This window comes from Gossypium raimondii, chromosome 7 (genome assembly GCF_025698545.1).
Source record: "Gossypium raimondii isolate GPD5lz chromosome 7, ASM2569854v1, whole genome shotgun sequence".
Classification (NCBI taxonomy): Eukaryota; Viridiplantae; Streptophyta; class Magnoliopsida; order Malvales; family Malvaceae; genus Gossypium; species Gossypium raimondii.
The window spans coordinates 29,663,674-29,676,785 of NC_068571.1; the positions used below are offsets into that span (position 1 = coordinate 29,663,674).

The following is a 13,112-nucleotide window of genomic DNA, read 5'->3' on the forward strand; positions in this document are numbered from 1 at the left end:
AAGCCACCATGTTCCAAGTGCTTCAAACAAGGAGCCAATTCGGTGGAATGCCTCATCAAGATCCTCACATTCACCCAGATTGTTCATGGAGGTGAGTGATTCCTTCAAGTTAGCCGAAGTACTTGAAGATGCACTAAGATTAAAGTTGTTCCCATACTCACTAAGGGATATAGCTCGAGCCTAGTTGAACTCATTGTCACCATATGCGATTACCACATGGCAAGAGTTACCAGAACATTTCTTTATGAAATATGTCCCACCTAGCAAGAATGCTAAATTGCGGAACGAGATCACAACCTTCCAACAGATGGATGACGAGTCCTTGTATGAGGTGTGGGAAATATTCAAAAAACTGCTACGAAAATGTCCTCATCATGGAATCCCGTATTGCATCCAATTAGAGACTTTCTATAACGGTCTCAATGTTCACACGATGATGGTAGTAGATGCTTCTGCCAATGGTGCTCTCCTTTCTAAGTCTTATAACGAGGCTTATGAAATTATTAAGAGAATTGCTAGCAACGATTACCAGTGGCTAACCAATCGAGCAGCTTCGAGACGAGTCGTGGGAGTACATGAAGTGGGCGCCCTCACTACACTTGTAGCTCAGGCATCTTCGATATCCACAATCTTTAAAAGTTTTACTATTAATAGGTTTAACAATGTTGCAACTCGATTGGTAGGGGGCAATGACCTCTTCATCTTCATCTCCTTCACATTCACCTTCTCGCTCGAAAACAACATTCTCACTTTTATCCACAAGTAGAAGGAGGAAAGAAAACTTTACTTTCCCAATCTTCTTTAAAGGACTCCTAACCTGTGCTAGAAGGATTCCAAATGTCAAAGCCAACCTACACTTTAGCACAACATCCCATATCCATGTTAACTAGATTTAAAGGTTCATAAGCAACCTAAATAGCAAGGATAATACCATGGAGGATGAATTCCACACATTGGACACACCAACATGAGCATCAATAATAGTTTTCATAAATTTCTCCTCATATTCAAGGCAAACAAATGCCAACCAATACTTCTTCTCAGCAGCTTCATTCTCTAAGTGAGTTTTCTCTCTTAATTCAGTCAACTTGATTTCAAAGTCCTTAACCCGCATTGTGGTCTTCTTTTGCTTCATATCCTTCAACTTGTGTTTGACCAACTTCTCATTCAGTTTGTAGATTTTGGTGTGAGTGTTGGCAGATTCAACCTTTTTTCTTTGTTGTTTCAACTAACTTTTTAGTAAACTCTAATTACTCCCGCAATTTTTTAAGTGGGAACATCCTTTTTATACTTGTGATAGGTGGGCATCAATTTCTCTAGATCATATAATGTTTCTAACATAACTCCCATAGACTTATCTAAAAAACATGCAGTCGGGGAATGCTCTTGAATTTAAGCCATCAATGGTCCCAACAACCTTGAAGGAGTACTTATTTTGGCAACTTCAACCAACAGCTTACCAATGGTATTCTAAGTAATTGCGACAACTTTCTTTGCACACAATAAAAATTCAATCTTGGGGATATAATCATGCCATTTAAATTAAGCCTGATTTTTAATCACTAACTTTTCTATAAACTAAGAATGTGTGGTCCTAATTGAGTAAGCTTTCTTGAGGGTAACATAATCATGCTTTGGCTTGACAAAGGCGACATAACATAAGAAACTATAGTAGAAGCAAAAGATAACTGAACAAGAGGTGGCTAAGTACTAGATAAACCTACTGCAACAGTAATACTAGCAACAAGTGTATGAAAAAACCCTGTCATACTGGCAGGAATTTTTAAAGGTGTAGTACTAGAGGCTGGTTCATTACTCTTAAAAGCAATAACCTCCTTCTTTCCTTTAGTTTTCCTCTCTTTCTCTTGTCGTTCTTTCTCTTGGCCAACAATGATTTTCTGTCTCTTACAAGACTACTAATCCCTTAAAGAAGAACCTCACATTTTATCTATTCCAAACATCCTACTCATAGCAATACCACTGAAATCCATACTTTTTAAAGTACTTGCAAATTTGTAAAGATGAATTAAATTCAATTTTTCATAACATAAAAAGTTTTGAAGAAAATTACACAAACTAGAACTATTACTAGGGCTTTAGTTAAAGCTACTAGGGATAGCCAAAATATTACAATTCATAAATTCTTTCATAGATGGATAATATATACCAAGTGAGGTAGGAATTTCATCATTTGAAAAGGACATGTTTATCACCAAAGTCTTGGAATTTTCCTTCATGGAGTAAATTTCCTCACCTTAATTGGTAGCAGCAACCTCTCTAACACATGCATGACTAGAGGAAATGTCAATACTATCATCAACTTTATCCATAACAATAGAGGTTTCTTATGAGGCCTTACCACTGATAATTCTATATTTTGGCACTTTATATTTCCAAGAAAGTTTTGGGTACTTACAAAAAGCGCTAAAAAAGTCCTTCGATTCATCAAATACTCCAAGTAAAAATTTTCCTATATTATCAACTGTGTTGTAAGGCCAAGCTTGATTATTTGCAAGCCAAGTTCCTTCCTTTACATCACCCTATTCTACATCATCTATGCTTACATCATTTGGTCTCCTACCCTCCAAACAATACAAGAACCCATTTTTCATAGTCATTGTCTCTTTAATAGACAATGAACAACATTGTCGATACTTTTTATATTGAGCCTTTATAGTATTACTTTCCAAAAGCGAAATCCTCTGGCATTACTTAGTGGTGGGCAATACCCATTCCATTGAAAACTCAAAATCTTCACTATTTTGTCTTACAAAAATTAACTTTTGTTTATCAAAATGAAGATTACTAGAGACTATTTTTTTTAGAATGGGCTAATGTTGAGCATGTGCTTTAAAATATGTCATATCCCCATTATGTGACTATACACTGATAGAGAAAAGTATATCCTTTTTTTTTTAAATATGGCCTAGAACAAGGTGACGTCCCCTTAACACATTCTCGAAAAACAAGTGCAAGGGTTAAGGAACCCCACCTCAAATAAGTGCAATGGCAAAAATATTCCCCTTCTGTGACCAAGCTCTTCAACATCGCTTAAACACCTAGGTCACTGGGAATAATAAATTCAAACTTAGGTTTTTTCAATTCTAACACTCTTGTAGTTAGAATTAACCTCATAAAATCAGACTCAATGTGACATGGAAAAGTATCTACCTCAATGGAGATATCAATGTCTCTGTGTTTAGCCCTTTAGCCCTCCTCAAATCTTCTCTTTCTCTTTTAATGTCTCTCCCAAATCTTCCTTTTTACCAACCCTTCTCCTAGTATATCTACTCCCACTCCTATGTCTTCTAACAATCTTACCCACAATTTCAAAACTTATAACGAACATTTGATCCTTAGACCAAAAACATGGAAAGCACACAAAATATGTACCATTAACCCAAAAAAACACCTATACTTCCTAGTTGACAAAGAAAGCCAAAAAAAATATAGCTAGATACTTATCCAAATAAGCCTACACAATCAGACAAAACCCTTCACCAAATTGAAAGAACTCCATAAAATTTCAAAAGTAAAGCACAAGAAAATGTTTCAAAACAAAATAAGTTATTTCACCAAAACCCTCTCCGTATTTATAATTTTGGTTTTTGAAACATTTCCTATAAGTCTATCATCTCATATGCGTCCAACATAACAAATTCAAGATTGTCGTTAAAGCAAAAAAATGATGCACCCCACCAGTGTAACAAACACGTGACTCTTCAAGAATTCTAGCATTCCTTAACCACCCAAACACCAAAGGCGCCTCTTTCAAAACCTCATCATTAACCAAATGCACACTCCGACAAATCCTTCATACTTTACAAAAGAAAACCCTGCTACAATAACCCAAAACGCAACTATGTTACAGTAATTACTATATGCCTTCAACTATGTTACAATAAAATTGCACCAAGTGCCTATCCCGCCAATAGCCAAGTCTCATCACCTTTGCTAGCAACAAGAACCCGACTAAGGACCTCTTGCCTCCTCTAGAGTGCACCGATCAATTATCATGCAGATCGAGAGAGAAATGTTGATGGGAGGATACTTAAACCAAAATATTATTATTCTGAACCTTCAAATTTAAAGGAAAGAAAAAATTTATTCTAAATTGATTATCTTAAAACATTAAAATTGATATTCTAAAATCAACTAAGTCTTAACTCGATTAGAATAAATATTGTTACTAATACAATAAGACGTGGGTTTGAATCCACTGAAGTGCATTATCTTTCAGTGTTTCAACTTTCGTCATTTTTGTTTTAATACCTATATTCGTACTCTCAAATAAGCTTCATTCGCATATAATATAAGAAGGAAATAATACCCAATCCCCATAAGCTGACATATGAACATGTAGTGTAATATTATATTATATCAGACAAATTTTCGATTATTAAAAAATTTTAAAGTTGAATTGTAATTAAAACTTAGGTAACACATGTTGACACAAGATAAGATCCGAGATGCACTTTCCATGGCGATCGATCCTTCGAGAGCAATTGACACCACCATCGAGAATGTTACGAACCACCACGTTTAAAGACTGAATTCCATGGACTTCATATATTTCCACCTTTACATTATCTTCATTCACCAATTGTTTTGTCTCATCAATGGCCTTTGGAGATGCATCCAGAAGGACTGAGACCACACTCTTAACCCACTGGGGTGTTATGATAAGCTTCAGCATCTCAAAGTTCTGCGGACAGTGTGGGATGACGGAGAAGTTCAAGTCGTTTCCTTTATCTCCAGCCCTACTGTGGGCTATATTATAGAGTGGAATCTTTTGACCAGACTGAGCTGCTGAGAGGCTGATTTCCGATGACAAGCCATATTCTAGGCAAGAGTTCTGCATATCTTCTTGTTGAAATGGTGGCAATGCCAGTTCAGCTGAAATGCAGGCCTTTGTAACATCTGCAAAGACATGTTCACTGACTTCTGTTTGCTTTGACCCTATCCGCCAGAAAACATGTTCTCGACCGATCTAAGTAGAAAGGAAACAGATTACTTTGCATAAGCACATCCATAAACTAATGAATTCAATAGTTCGAACAACGACATGTTGGCCTGATTACAGTTTCAAGTTCAACAATAAGGATTTCATGGACCAAGAATTTATTTAACGGAAGAAGAGGGAATGGAGAGTACCAACTGTTTTTCCAGAACAATTTCCTTCTTGACACCAGTGCTGCATGAGATGATAAACATAAACATCATAGGTTAGGCACAAAGATCATGGAGCCAAAGAAGAAACTCGCCATCCATGCGTACATGAATACAGCATATGAACCATTGGCATTATCCAGAACCAGAGAACTTTACACATTCACTATTGGCATTTAGTTTTTCGTACATATATATGGTACATATCATAGATATAAAATTAGGAGGAAATATACCTGATACCACCACCGCCGGCCGGTCCATTTGTATATAATGCAGTAAACTCTTTAGCAAGTTGCTGTGCGTGTTTCTTCTCCTGGAACAGTCCATCCATGCGTAGCCGAATGTCTTCACTGGCTCTCCATGTCGATAGATGGTGATCAATGCAGGTAGCTTTCAAGCTATCCAGTCCAATTATATAAGAAAGAATACAGGAACTGACACCAGGAAATGCCTCTTCCATCCATGACCTAACCTAATATATGAAGAAAGAAAAGGAATACCAAGAGTCCAAAGGAAACAATGAGCAAAGTATTTCAAATGCTTTTAAAGATGATGATCAATATCAAAGAATGTCATTCAGAATCAGAGAGTAATAAACCATCAAACATTCTCTTTTACAGCAGACTTACAAGAAGTTCAGCAGCTTTTGCACGTTTGACACATTCATATCCTCCATATGATATCTCACCCCATCCTTTCCATCCACGGTGCTGGAAACAAGATAAATTAGAATGCATAGAAACAACCTTAGAAGACATTAGACCCAATGAAGTAATATCTGTGACTAGAAAATAATTGAGATAACTAGAGGGAGGGGAGGCGGGGGACAGGGGCTGCAACGAGGTAACAACGGGGTTCCCTCAATCATAGAGTGAAGAGAGAATACATGCTTTATTCAAATACAGAAATATGGAAATAGACGCTTTGTTGAAATACCTACAAGCCATCTGCTGCAGGACTGAAGCTAAGAAAAAAGAACAGTCCTTAAAGCTAAATATTACCTTCAGGATAGAAGGTTACCTTCGGAATCAACTGCAAAAGTTTATCAGGAACAGGATGAGCAGATGGCTTTGCACCAATACAGAGAACTTTAGATCTAGATAATGGCTGAAATGTAACACCCTGAAAATCAACTACCTGCAGTTACAAGAAGCCCATTTTTGTTTAGTTTTCCCCATCAGTGTAGTTATAGGTGCAAATTCCTGAAGAATAAATTCAACTTACAACATCAGGTGTAATGTAAGCACTTGGATCTCCAACCTCATAAAGTAGTTGTTCAGCACAAGTACCGAAATTTAAAATCCCACCACTACCTTCTGCTTTCATGACACATATTTCCCCACTTGATGAAATTTCAGCATACGGCAGTGATAGATCCAGGAGACTTGGGAAAGACAAGTTTCGGTTCTTGTCCGCTAAATTGGAGAAAATGCAGCACAATGAAACTGAGTCAATCAAAATTCTCTATTTCAATCGACCTATTTCCCATGTTATCATAAAGACAGACAAAGTGTAACTAACCTGGATGCATGAAGTATCCCCCTGTGAGTTGACAACCACACTCTAGAAGGTGTCCAGCCAGAGATCCCTGTGCTAATAGCTCCAAGTCATCCCAATTCCAGCCCAGTTCGTAAACCTTATCAAATACCAATTATATAATTTTGATTAAATACATTAATGCTAGCCATAGCATAGCCTAAACATCAGCACACTGTCAAATATAATTATGATAACTAATGAATAGAACCATAATGGCGATAAGTAAAACTAACCTAGAGAATTATACTAAGACTCAGAAAAGGGAAAACCTAAAGCCGAGTAATGAAAAGAAAGGTTAGATTTTCATACCATTGGTGCTAAGAATAGTGCGGCATCAGCAACCCTTGAAGTAATTAAAACATTTGGTCGGTATCTCTCTAGACATGCAACTATTGGGGCTGCTCCCAGATATGTGCTAACACCCTTCAAAGAATTAAACAAGATAGAGCTCAAGAGTTTGCATTTCTCATGAAATTTCATAACTAAAGATGAAAAAACGTACATGCAGATGAAAACCAGATCATTAATCCTTTTATGTGAAACCAAAAAGAAGATACAAAAGGCCAATGAACGGTACATGCAAAGGAGTACCAGATTCTTACACCTTCCATGTTAACCAGCTTCTCAGGCAAGGATCCTGAACCTGAATATTTAAAAATATTTCTCATTTGGAGTCCAAGAATATTGCTAAACACAATGAATCAAAATTCTGAATTGCACACAACAATATACGGACTATAGTTTCTAAAATGAAGATCATACAATTGTCAGTTATCTGAACTCACCAGCAAAATTCTCATACATGATTAACTTAAATTTAAAAAGGGCTAACTTGATGAGCATACCCGATTCATTAACAAAGACCTCATGAGCCACAGCAACAGACAAACGAATCCCAAGGCTGCTGGCAACTTCTAAAACCTTTTCTCGAGCACTGACCGGATCCACTATCCAGGAAAGAATCAATATGCTCAGTATGAAAAGAAAAGATCAAACACAACTTTGAACATCAGCACAAAGCATTTGGTGAATTTGGCAGACAACTCAAAATTTGAAATGATGTTTTCAAATAGTCATACTTGCACCCATGTTGGTAATTATACAAGTTCCCCTATCCACAGCCAAAGGTAGTAGCAGAGACATCCATTCTGAAACTGGAAATTGAACATTTTAGAGAAAACCCAAAAATAAAACATAAATAAGCTTGAATTCAAAACAATTGAAAGCAACATAAACATACTATTAGAATCATAGCCATCACCGCCGGACGCCATAGCCTGGTATCGTTCAGCAAGAGTACGTTCTGCTAAACATTCAAGAACAATATAATTCAGCTCTTTGACTCTGTTAAGCAATTTTTTAGCTGCCATTGGCCGGTCACCACCGAACCCAGCTCCACAGCCAATATAAACTTTGTCTTTTCTTCTTTGAGGATTGATTCTCTGCAGTTTAACATACAACAATTCAATTCAGCCTCCGGAAACTACCTTGGATACTTGTTTCTAAAAACTGATAAATTAAGCTAACCGGCTTGATCAGGCAGTCATGAATCTCTTCGTAGGCCTGTTTTTCCATTGATATCTGTTGAAGATTCAGAAAACAACAACGAAGTTCACACCAAAAGCTACGCTATTATTGATTTACTGATGAATTCAGAAAATTACCTTAGATTCAATGTAAAAGAGTTGAGAAATTGTCTCGCCGCCGAGTTTTCTTCTCCGGAATCTAATTTATAGCTCTCCCCTGTAATCAAACCTATCAGTTGCTTGATTAGAATCTGATAAACGAAGTCTGGGTTCTTAATAATTATGATGATAACTAAATAAATACAATAAGATCAGGCAGGCTGGCAGGGGCAGCGTCCTAAAATGTAAAATCTTTAAATTAATAAAGATAAAATTAACATTTAAAAATATTAAAAATTTAATTTAATTTTTAAAATTATAAATATATAAACTATTAAAATTATAATATTATTATCATAAAAATTATAATTTAATTTCATCCTAAAATATTATTTACAACTAGAAGCCAAAATTGACACAATGTCGGAGGGTCCCGCTTTGAACTTTGTTTTGGTGATAGTCGATGGTTATTTATCCTTAACCTGGATGAAACACACGCCGCCTGTTTTCTTCTCTTTCTCGGCTAGAAAATCCCAGTTAGAGAGTTCAAGTAGTAATGTTGCATTGGTTTCATTTAACTTTTCTTTTAGTTGAAAAAGGTTTCTTTTAGATTTTCCATCACTTATGCCATGGAGGTAAGTTATGTTAACAAATCTACATGCAGAAAAGAGGAAAAACGACTTGCTTACTGTTATGGATTCAGCTCATTTACTGGGTAAGGGTAGGGGTGTGCATAATTCGGTTAAAATCGAAAAAATTCGGTTAACCGACCGAATTCGTTAAGCGGTCGGTTAACCGAATTTTTTCGGTCGGGGGTCAGGTAATTTTTTTTGATTTTTCGGGTAACGGTTAATTCGATTCGAAACCGGTCGGTTAACCGAAAAAAATTCGGTTAACCAAATATTGCAGGGTAAGCTTTAAAAAAAAATTTGGACCCTTATTACTATGGGCCTCAACTAGGTCAAATTAAATTTGGCCCAATTTATTTTCTCTCCTCTAAGAACCAAACTTTTTTCAAAGACTCAAAGACACTACCACAAAGAAGGACCAAATTGACTTTCACAATTTCACTAACACCCCTAAATCCCTAATATTCTCAATCTCAGTTGAATCGAGAAAACCCACCATTTTCACACCTTTTTGCTATCCATTTCTCTTCCACCACACCAACACCCAGACCCAGGTTTGTTGTCTTCTAATTTTACACCATGTTGCTGTCCATTTCTCCTTAGTACTTGACATTTGTGCTTTCAGCTTACTTTTATGGGTTTTTCTTTTTAATTCTGGGTTTTGCTTACTTTTATGTTAGTAATAATGTCTTCTTACTTTTTGTGCTTTTCTTTCATTATTATTTTCAAAAAAAAATGTTGATTTTCTCTGTTGATTTCCTTGAAAGCTTGAACTGCAAAAGCTTGTTGATAACTATCTTATAACTATCTCTCACCGACAAAATCAAATGTTGCCTTACTTTATTTATTAACTATTATTTTAAGTTAATGTTTTCATTGTTAAATATTTATTAGTTGAAAAACTATGTCGTTGTATACTATTGTCTTAATTTTTTCATTGTATACTATTGTCTTAATTTTTTCATTGTATACTATTGTCTTAATTTTTCTTTCATCTTTATAGTTAACCTTTGTCGTTGTTTAATTACTTTTTTATTTGTAATTAATGATAATTTTATATTGCATTAATTAAATAACAAAATCCTATATTGTTAATTAAATAATTAAATAATTAAATGCTAACATTTGAATCTTAAAATATTTAAAATTAAAATTGTTATTATTTATGATTCATTGTATATGTTATTATTTAGAATAATAAACATCTTAATTATCAAATGAATATCGGGTTCATTGTCATTACATAAATTGAACATAAATTGAAATATCATATAAGATTATCAAATTGAACCGCTCAAACTAAATACCTTAATTCAACAGATAAGATTATTTTTCATATAAGATTATTTTTCATACCTTAATTCAATTTCTGCTCAATTATCAAATTGAATCTTACATGAACCGTTCACATTGATGATCATTTTTCTTTACGGCAAAACAACAATAATTTTATTGCTAACTACAATTTTCTCCACCCAATGATGCAAAAGCATATTTATTTAATTAGTCTGACTTTGCTTGGGCTTTATCAACGAATTTAATTGATTAAGTTGAATACCGAAGGGTGCAGTGCATGTGTTCCATAATGATCAACTAATTTAATTGATTAAGTTGATTAAGTTCCATATTGCATCAATTTAATTAAGTTTATGGATTTTGTAAATAATATTGTCCTTGACCCCAAGTTTGTCGATTATTTTAATTTATTATATACTTTTTTCTTGCGTAATGTCAACCGAACCAACATCTATTGGGGGTAGTGTTACACCTCCTACTTCGATAGATTCTGAAAATTCGGGAGTTGGAGCTTCAATCCAAACAAAGGTGACTACCGGGAAAAGAAAAGCCCCTCCTCAAATGTCAGAAGTTTGGTCTCACTTCACTAAATTTATTAATAGTGAGGGTGCAAGTAAGGCTAAATGTAATTATTGTGAAAATGAATTTTGTTGTGATATGAAAAAAATGGTACGAGGTCATTGAAATATCATATTGGTTCATGTAAGAAAAATCCTAGTAATGTTGTTGACACTAGTCAAGGACAACTAGTTTTACCTAGAAAGGGAGTTGAAGGGGGGAAGGGAATCTTTCAACTTGGAGATTTGATCAAGAAGCATGTAGGAAAGGATTAGCACAAATGATTCTGATTGATGAATTACCTTTCAAGTTTGTTGAAAGTGAAGGTTTTAAGAAATTTATGTTTGTGGCATGTCCTAGGTTTCATATTCCTTCACGAACTACTATGACTAGGGATGTTTATCAATTGTATCTAGATGAAAGGGTCAAGATAAAACAACTTTTGAGAAGTTCTTGTTCTAGAGTTTGCTTAACTCTCGACACATGGACATCTTTGCAAAGAGTTAATTATTTGTGTATCAACGCTCACTTTATTGATAACGATTGGAAATTGAATAAAAGATTTTAAACTTTTGTCCAATTTCTAGTCATAAGGGTGAGTCCATTGGGATGGTGATTGAGAAATGCTTGTTGAATTGGGGATTGATAAGTTGTTTATCGTTATCGTTGATAATGCAAGTTCAAATGATGTTGCTATTGGTTATTTGAGAAAGAAATTTAACCCTCGAGGGGGTTTAGTTCAAAATGGTAAATATCTTCATATGAGATGCATGGCACACATTGTGAATTTGATTGTTGTTGAAGGCTTAAAGGAAATGAATAAATCTGTTGAACGTGTTAGGGGGGCTGTTAGATATGTGAGACAATCTCCAGCTAGATTACAAAAGTTTAAGGAGTGTGTTGTGGTGGAAAAGATAGAGTGCAAGAAGATGTTGTGTCTTGATGTTTGTACTAGGTGGAACTCGACCTACTTAATGTTAGACACTGCTCAGAACTTTGAGAGAGCTTTTGAGAGATTTGAGGAGCAAGATACAAATTTTAGGGCTGAACTTGAAAGGGGAGAGGGTTGGCCTAGTGTGGATGATTGGGATAATGTTAGAAACTTGAGGGATTTCTTGGAACACTTTTATGAAGTCACTTTATGTATATCTGCACTTCATATGTCACGTCCAATAATTTTTTTGATGAGCTTTCTGAAATTGATATTCTTTTACGAGATGCTCAGTTAAATAGTAATATTGATTTCAATGTTATGGCCATCAAGATGAAAGAGAAGTATGATAAGTATTGGGGTGATATTGATAAGATGAATTTGCTTATGTTTGTTGCTTGTGTTTTAGATCCTAGACAAAAACTAAAGTATCTTGAATTTGCACTTAGTGAAATGTCTAGTTCTGAAAAAGATTGTGAAATGATGCAAAAGTTGAAGGAATCTTTGTATGAATTGTTTGATGAGTATAAGCCTCCACTTCATGGTACTTGTAGCCAATCGAGTGTGTCAACACATGTTTCTATTGGTGAACCACAACAAAAAATGAAAAGGCGAATGCAAGCTTTGTATAAAAAGCGTGAGTTGGAAATTTGTGGTGAGGATAAAACATCTGAGTTGGATAAATATCTAGCTGAGGCTAATGAAGAATTTGTTGAAGATTTTGATATTTTATTGTGGTGGAAAGTGAACAGCCCTAGATTTCCCACTCTTTCAAAAATTGCCAGAGATGTGTTAGCTATACCGGTTTCTACGGTTGCTTCAGAGTCCGCATTTAGTAACGGAGGACGGTGCTTGATCAATATAGGAGTTCTTTAACTCCTAAAATTGTACAAGCTCTTGTGTGTACTCAAGATTGGATTCGAAGATCATCATCACAAGAAGACATAAAAAAGATTGAAGAACAAATCCAAGAGCTTGACAAGATTGAAAATGGTATGTTTATTGTTTTATTTTAATAGTTTCAATTTTTTTACCATATCACTCTTACTTATTTAATTGATTCAATGTTTAGACATTTCTTGAATGCATTAGAGCCTACCCTAGATTCATGAGCTTTGTGAGTTGAAGGGTATGCTTACTACTATCTTATTCTTGTTAATTTATAATCTATTTGTTTGTTTATATTATTTGAGTTTTTTTAAATGCGATATTTCTATTATATGCTAAATTTTTGCTCATGTTCTTTTTTAGGTTTAATGCAAATGGAGATATTTTGGAGAGATGAAATGGATATATTTTGGAAAGATGAAATGGATATAAATGGAGAATGTTAAAACATACATTTCAATTATGTGTTAATTC

General features: G+C 34.9%; 2 protein-coding genes and 1 non-coding gene across 4 annotated transcripts; 1 reads left to right on the top strand and 2 right to left on the bottom strand.

Moving 5' to 3' along the window:
• Nucleotides 1–274: 274 nt before the first annotated feature.
• On the bottom strand, nucleotides 275–381 carry LOC128042729 (small nucleolar RNA R71). The gene has a single exon (XR_008198242.1). It is a non-coding gene; the product is annotated as a small nucleolar RNA R71 (small nucleolar RNA).
• A 3,932-nt stretch (nucleotides 382–4,313) lies between these two features.
• Nucleotides 4,314–8,562, bottom strand: LOC105797164 (uncharacterized). 2 transcript variants are annotated; one of them, XM_012627106.2, is made up of 14 exons: nucleotides 8,376–8,562; nucleotides 8,239–8,292; nucleotides 7,952–8,153; nucleotides 7,791–7,865; nucleotides 7,557–7,658; nucleotides 7,314–7,354; nucleotides 7,021–7,134; nucleotides 6,694–6,808; nucleotides 6,397–6,617; nucleotides 6,193–6,309; nucleotides 5,802–5,882; nucleotides 5,406–5,644; nucleotides 5,155–5,194; nucleotides 4,314–4,990 (listed from the first exon to the last, which is right to left on the bottom strand). In XM_012627106.2, exons 2-14 carry the CDS (start codon nucleotides 8,284–8,286, stop codon nucleotides 4,427–4,429), a joined length of 1,959 nt encoding a protein of 652 aa, XP_012482560.1. In that variant the 5' UTR covers nucleotides 8,287–8,292; nucleotides 8,376–8,562; the 3' UTR covers nucleotides 4,314–4,426. The 2 variants fall into 2 exon arrangements, with proteins under 2 accessions (XP_012482560.1, XP_012482567.1); XM_012627113.2 differs by having other exon boundaries at nucleotides 6,397–6,587; nucleotides 8,376–8,560.
• Nucleotides 8,563–11,442: 2,880 nt separating this feature from the next.
• Nucleotides 11,443–12,586, top strand: LOC128042539 (zinc finger BED domain-containing protein RICESLEEPER 2-like). Its single transcript, XM_052633906.1, has 3 exons — nucleotides 11,443–11,952; nucleotides 12,045–12,494; nucleotides 12,536–12,586. Exons 1-3 carry the CDS (start codon nucleotides 11,443–11,445, stop codon nucleotides 12,584–12,586), a joined length of 1,011 nt encoding a protein of 336 aa, XP_052489866.1.
• Nucleotides 12,587–13,112: the final 526 nt, after the last annotated feature.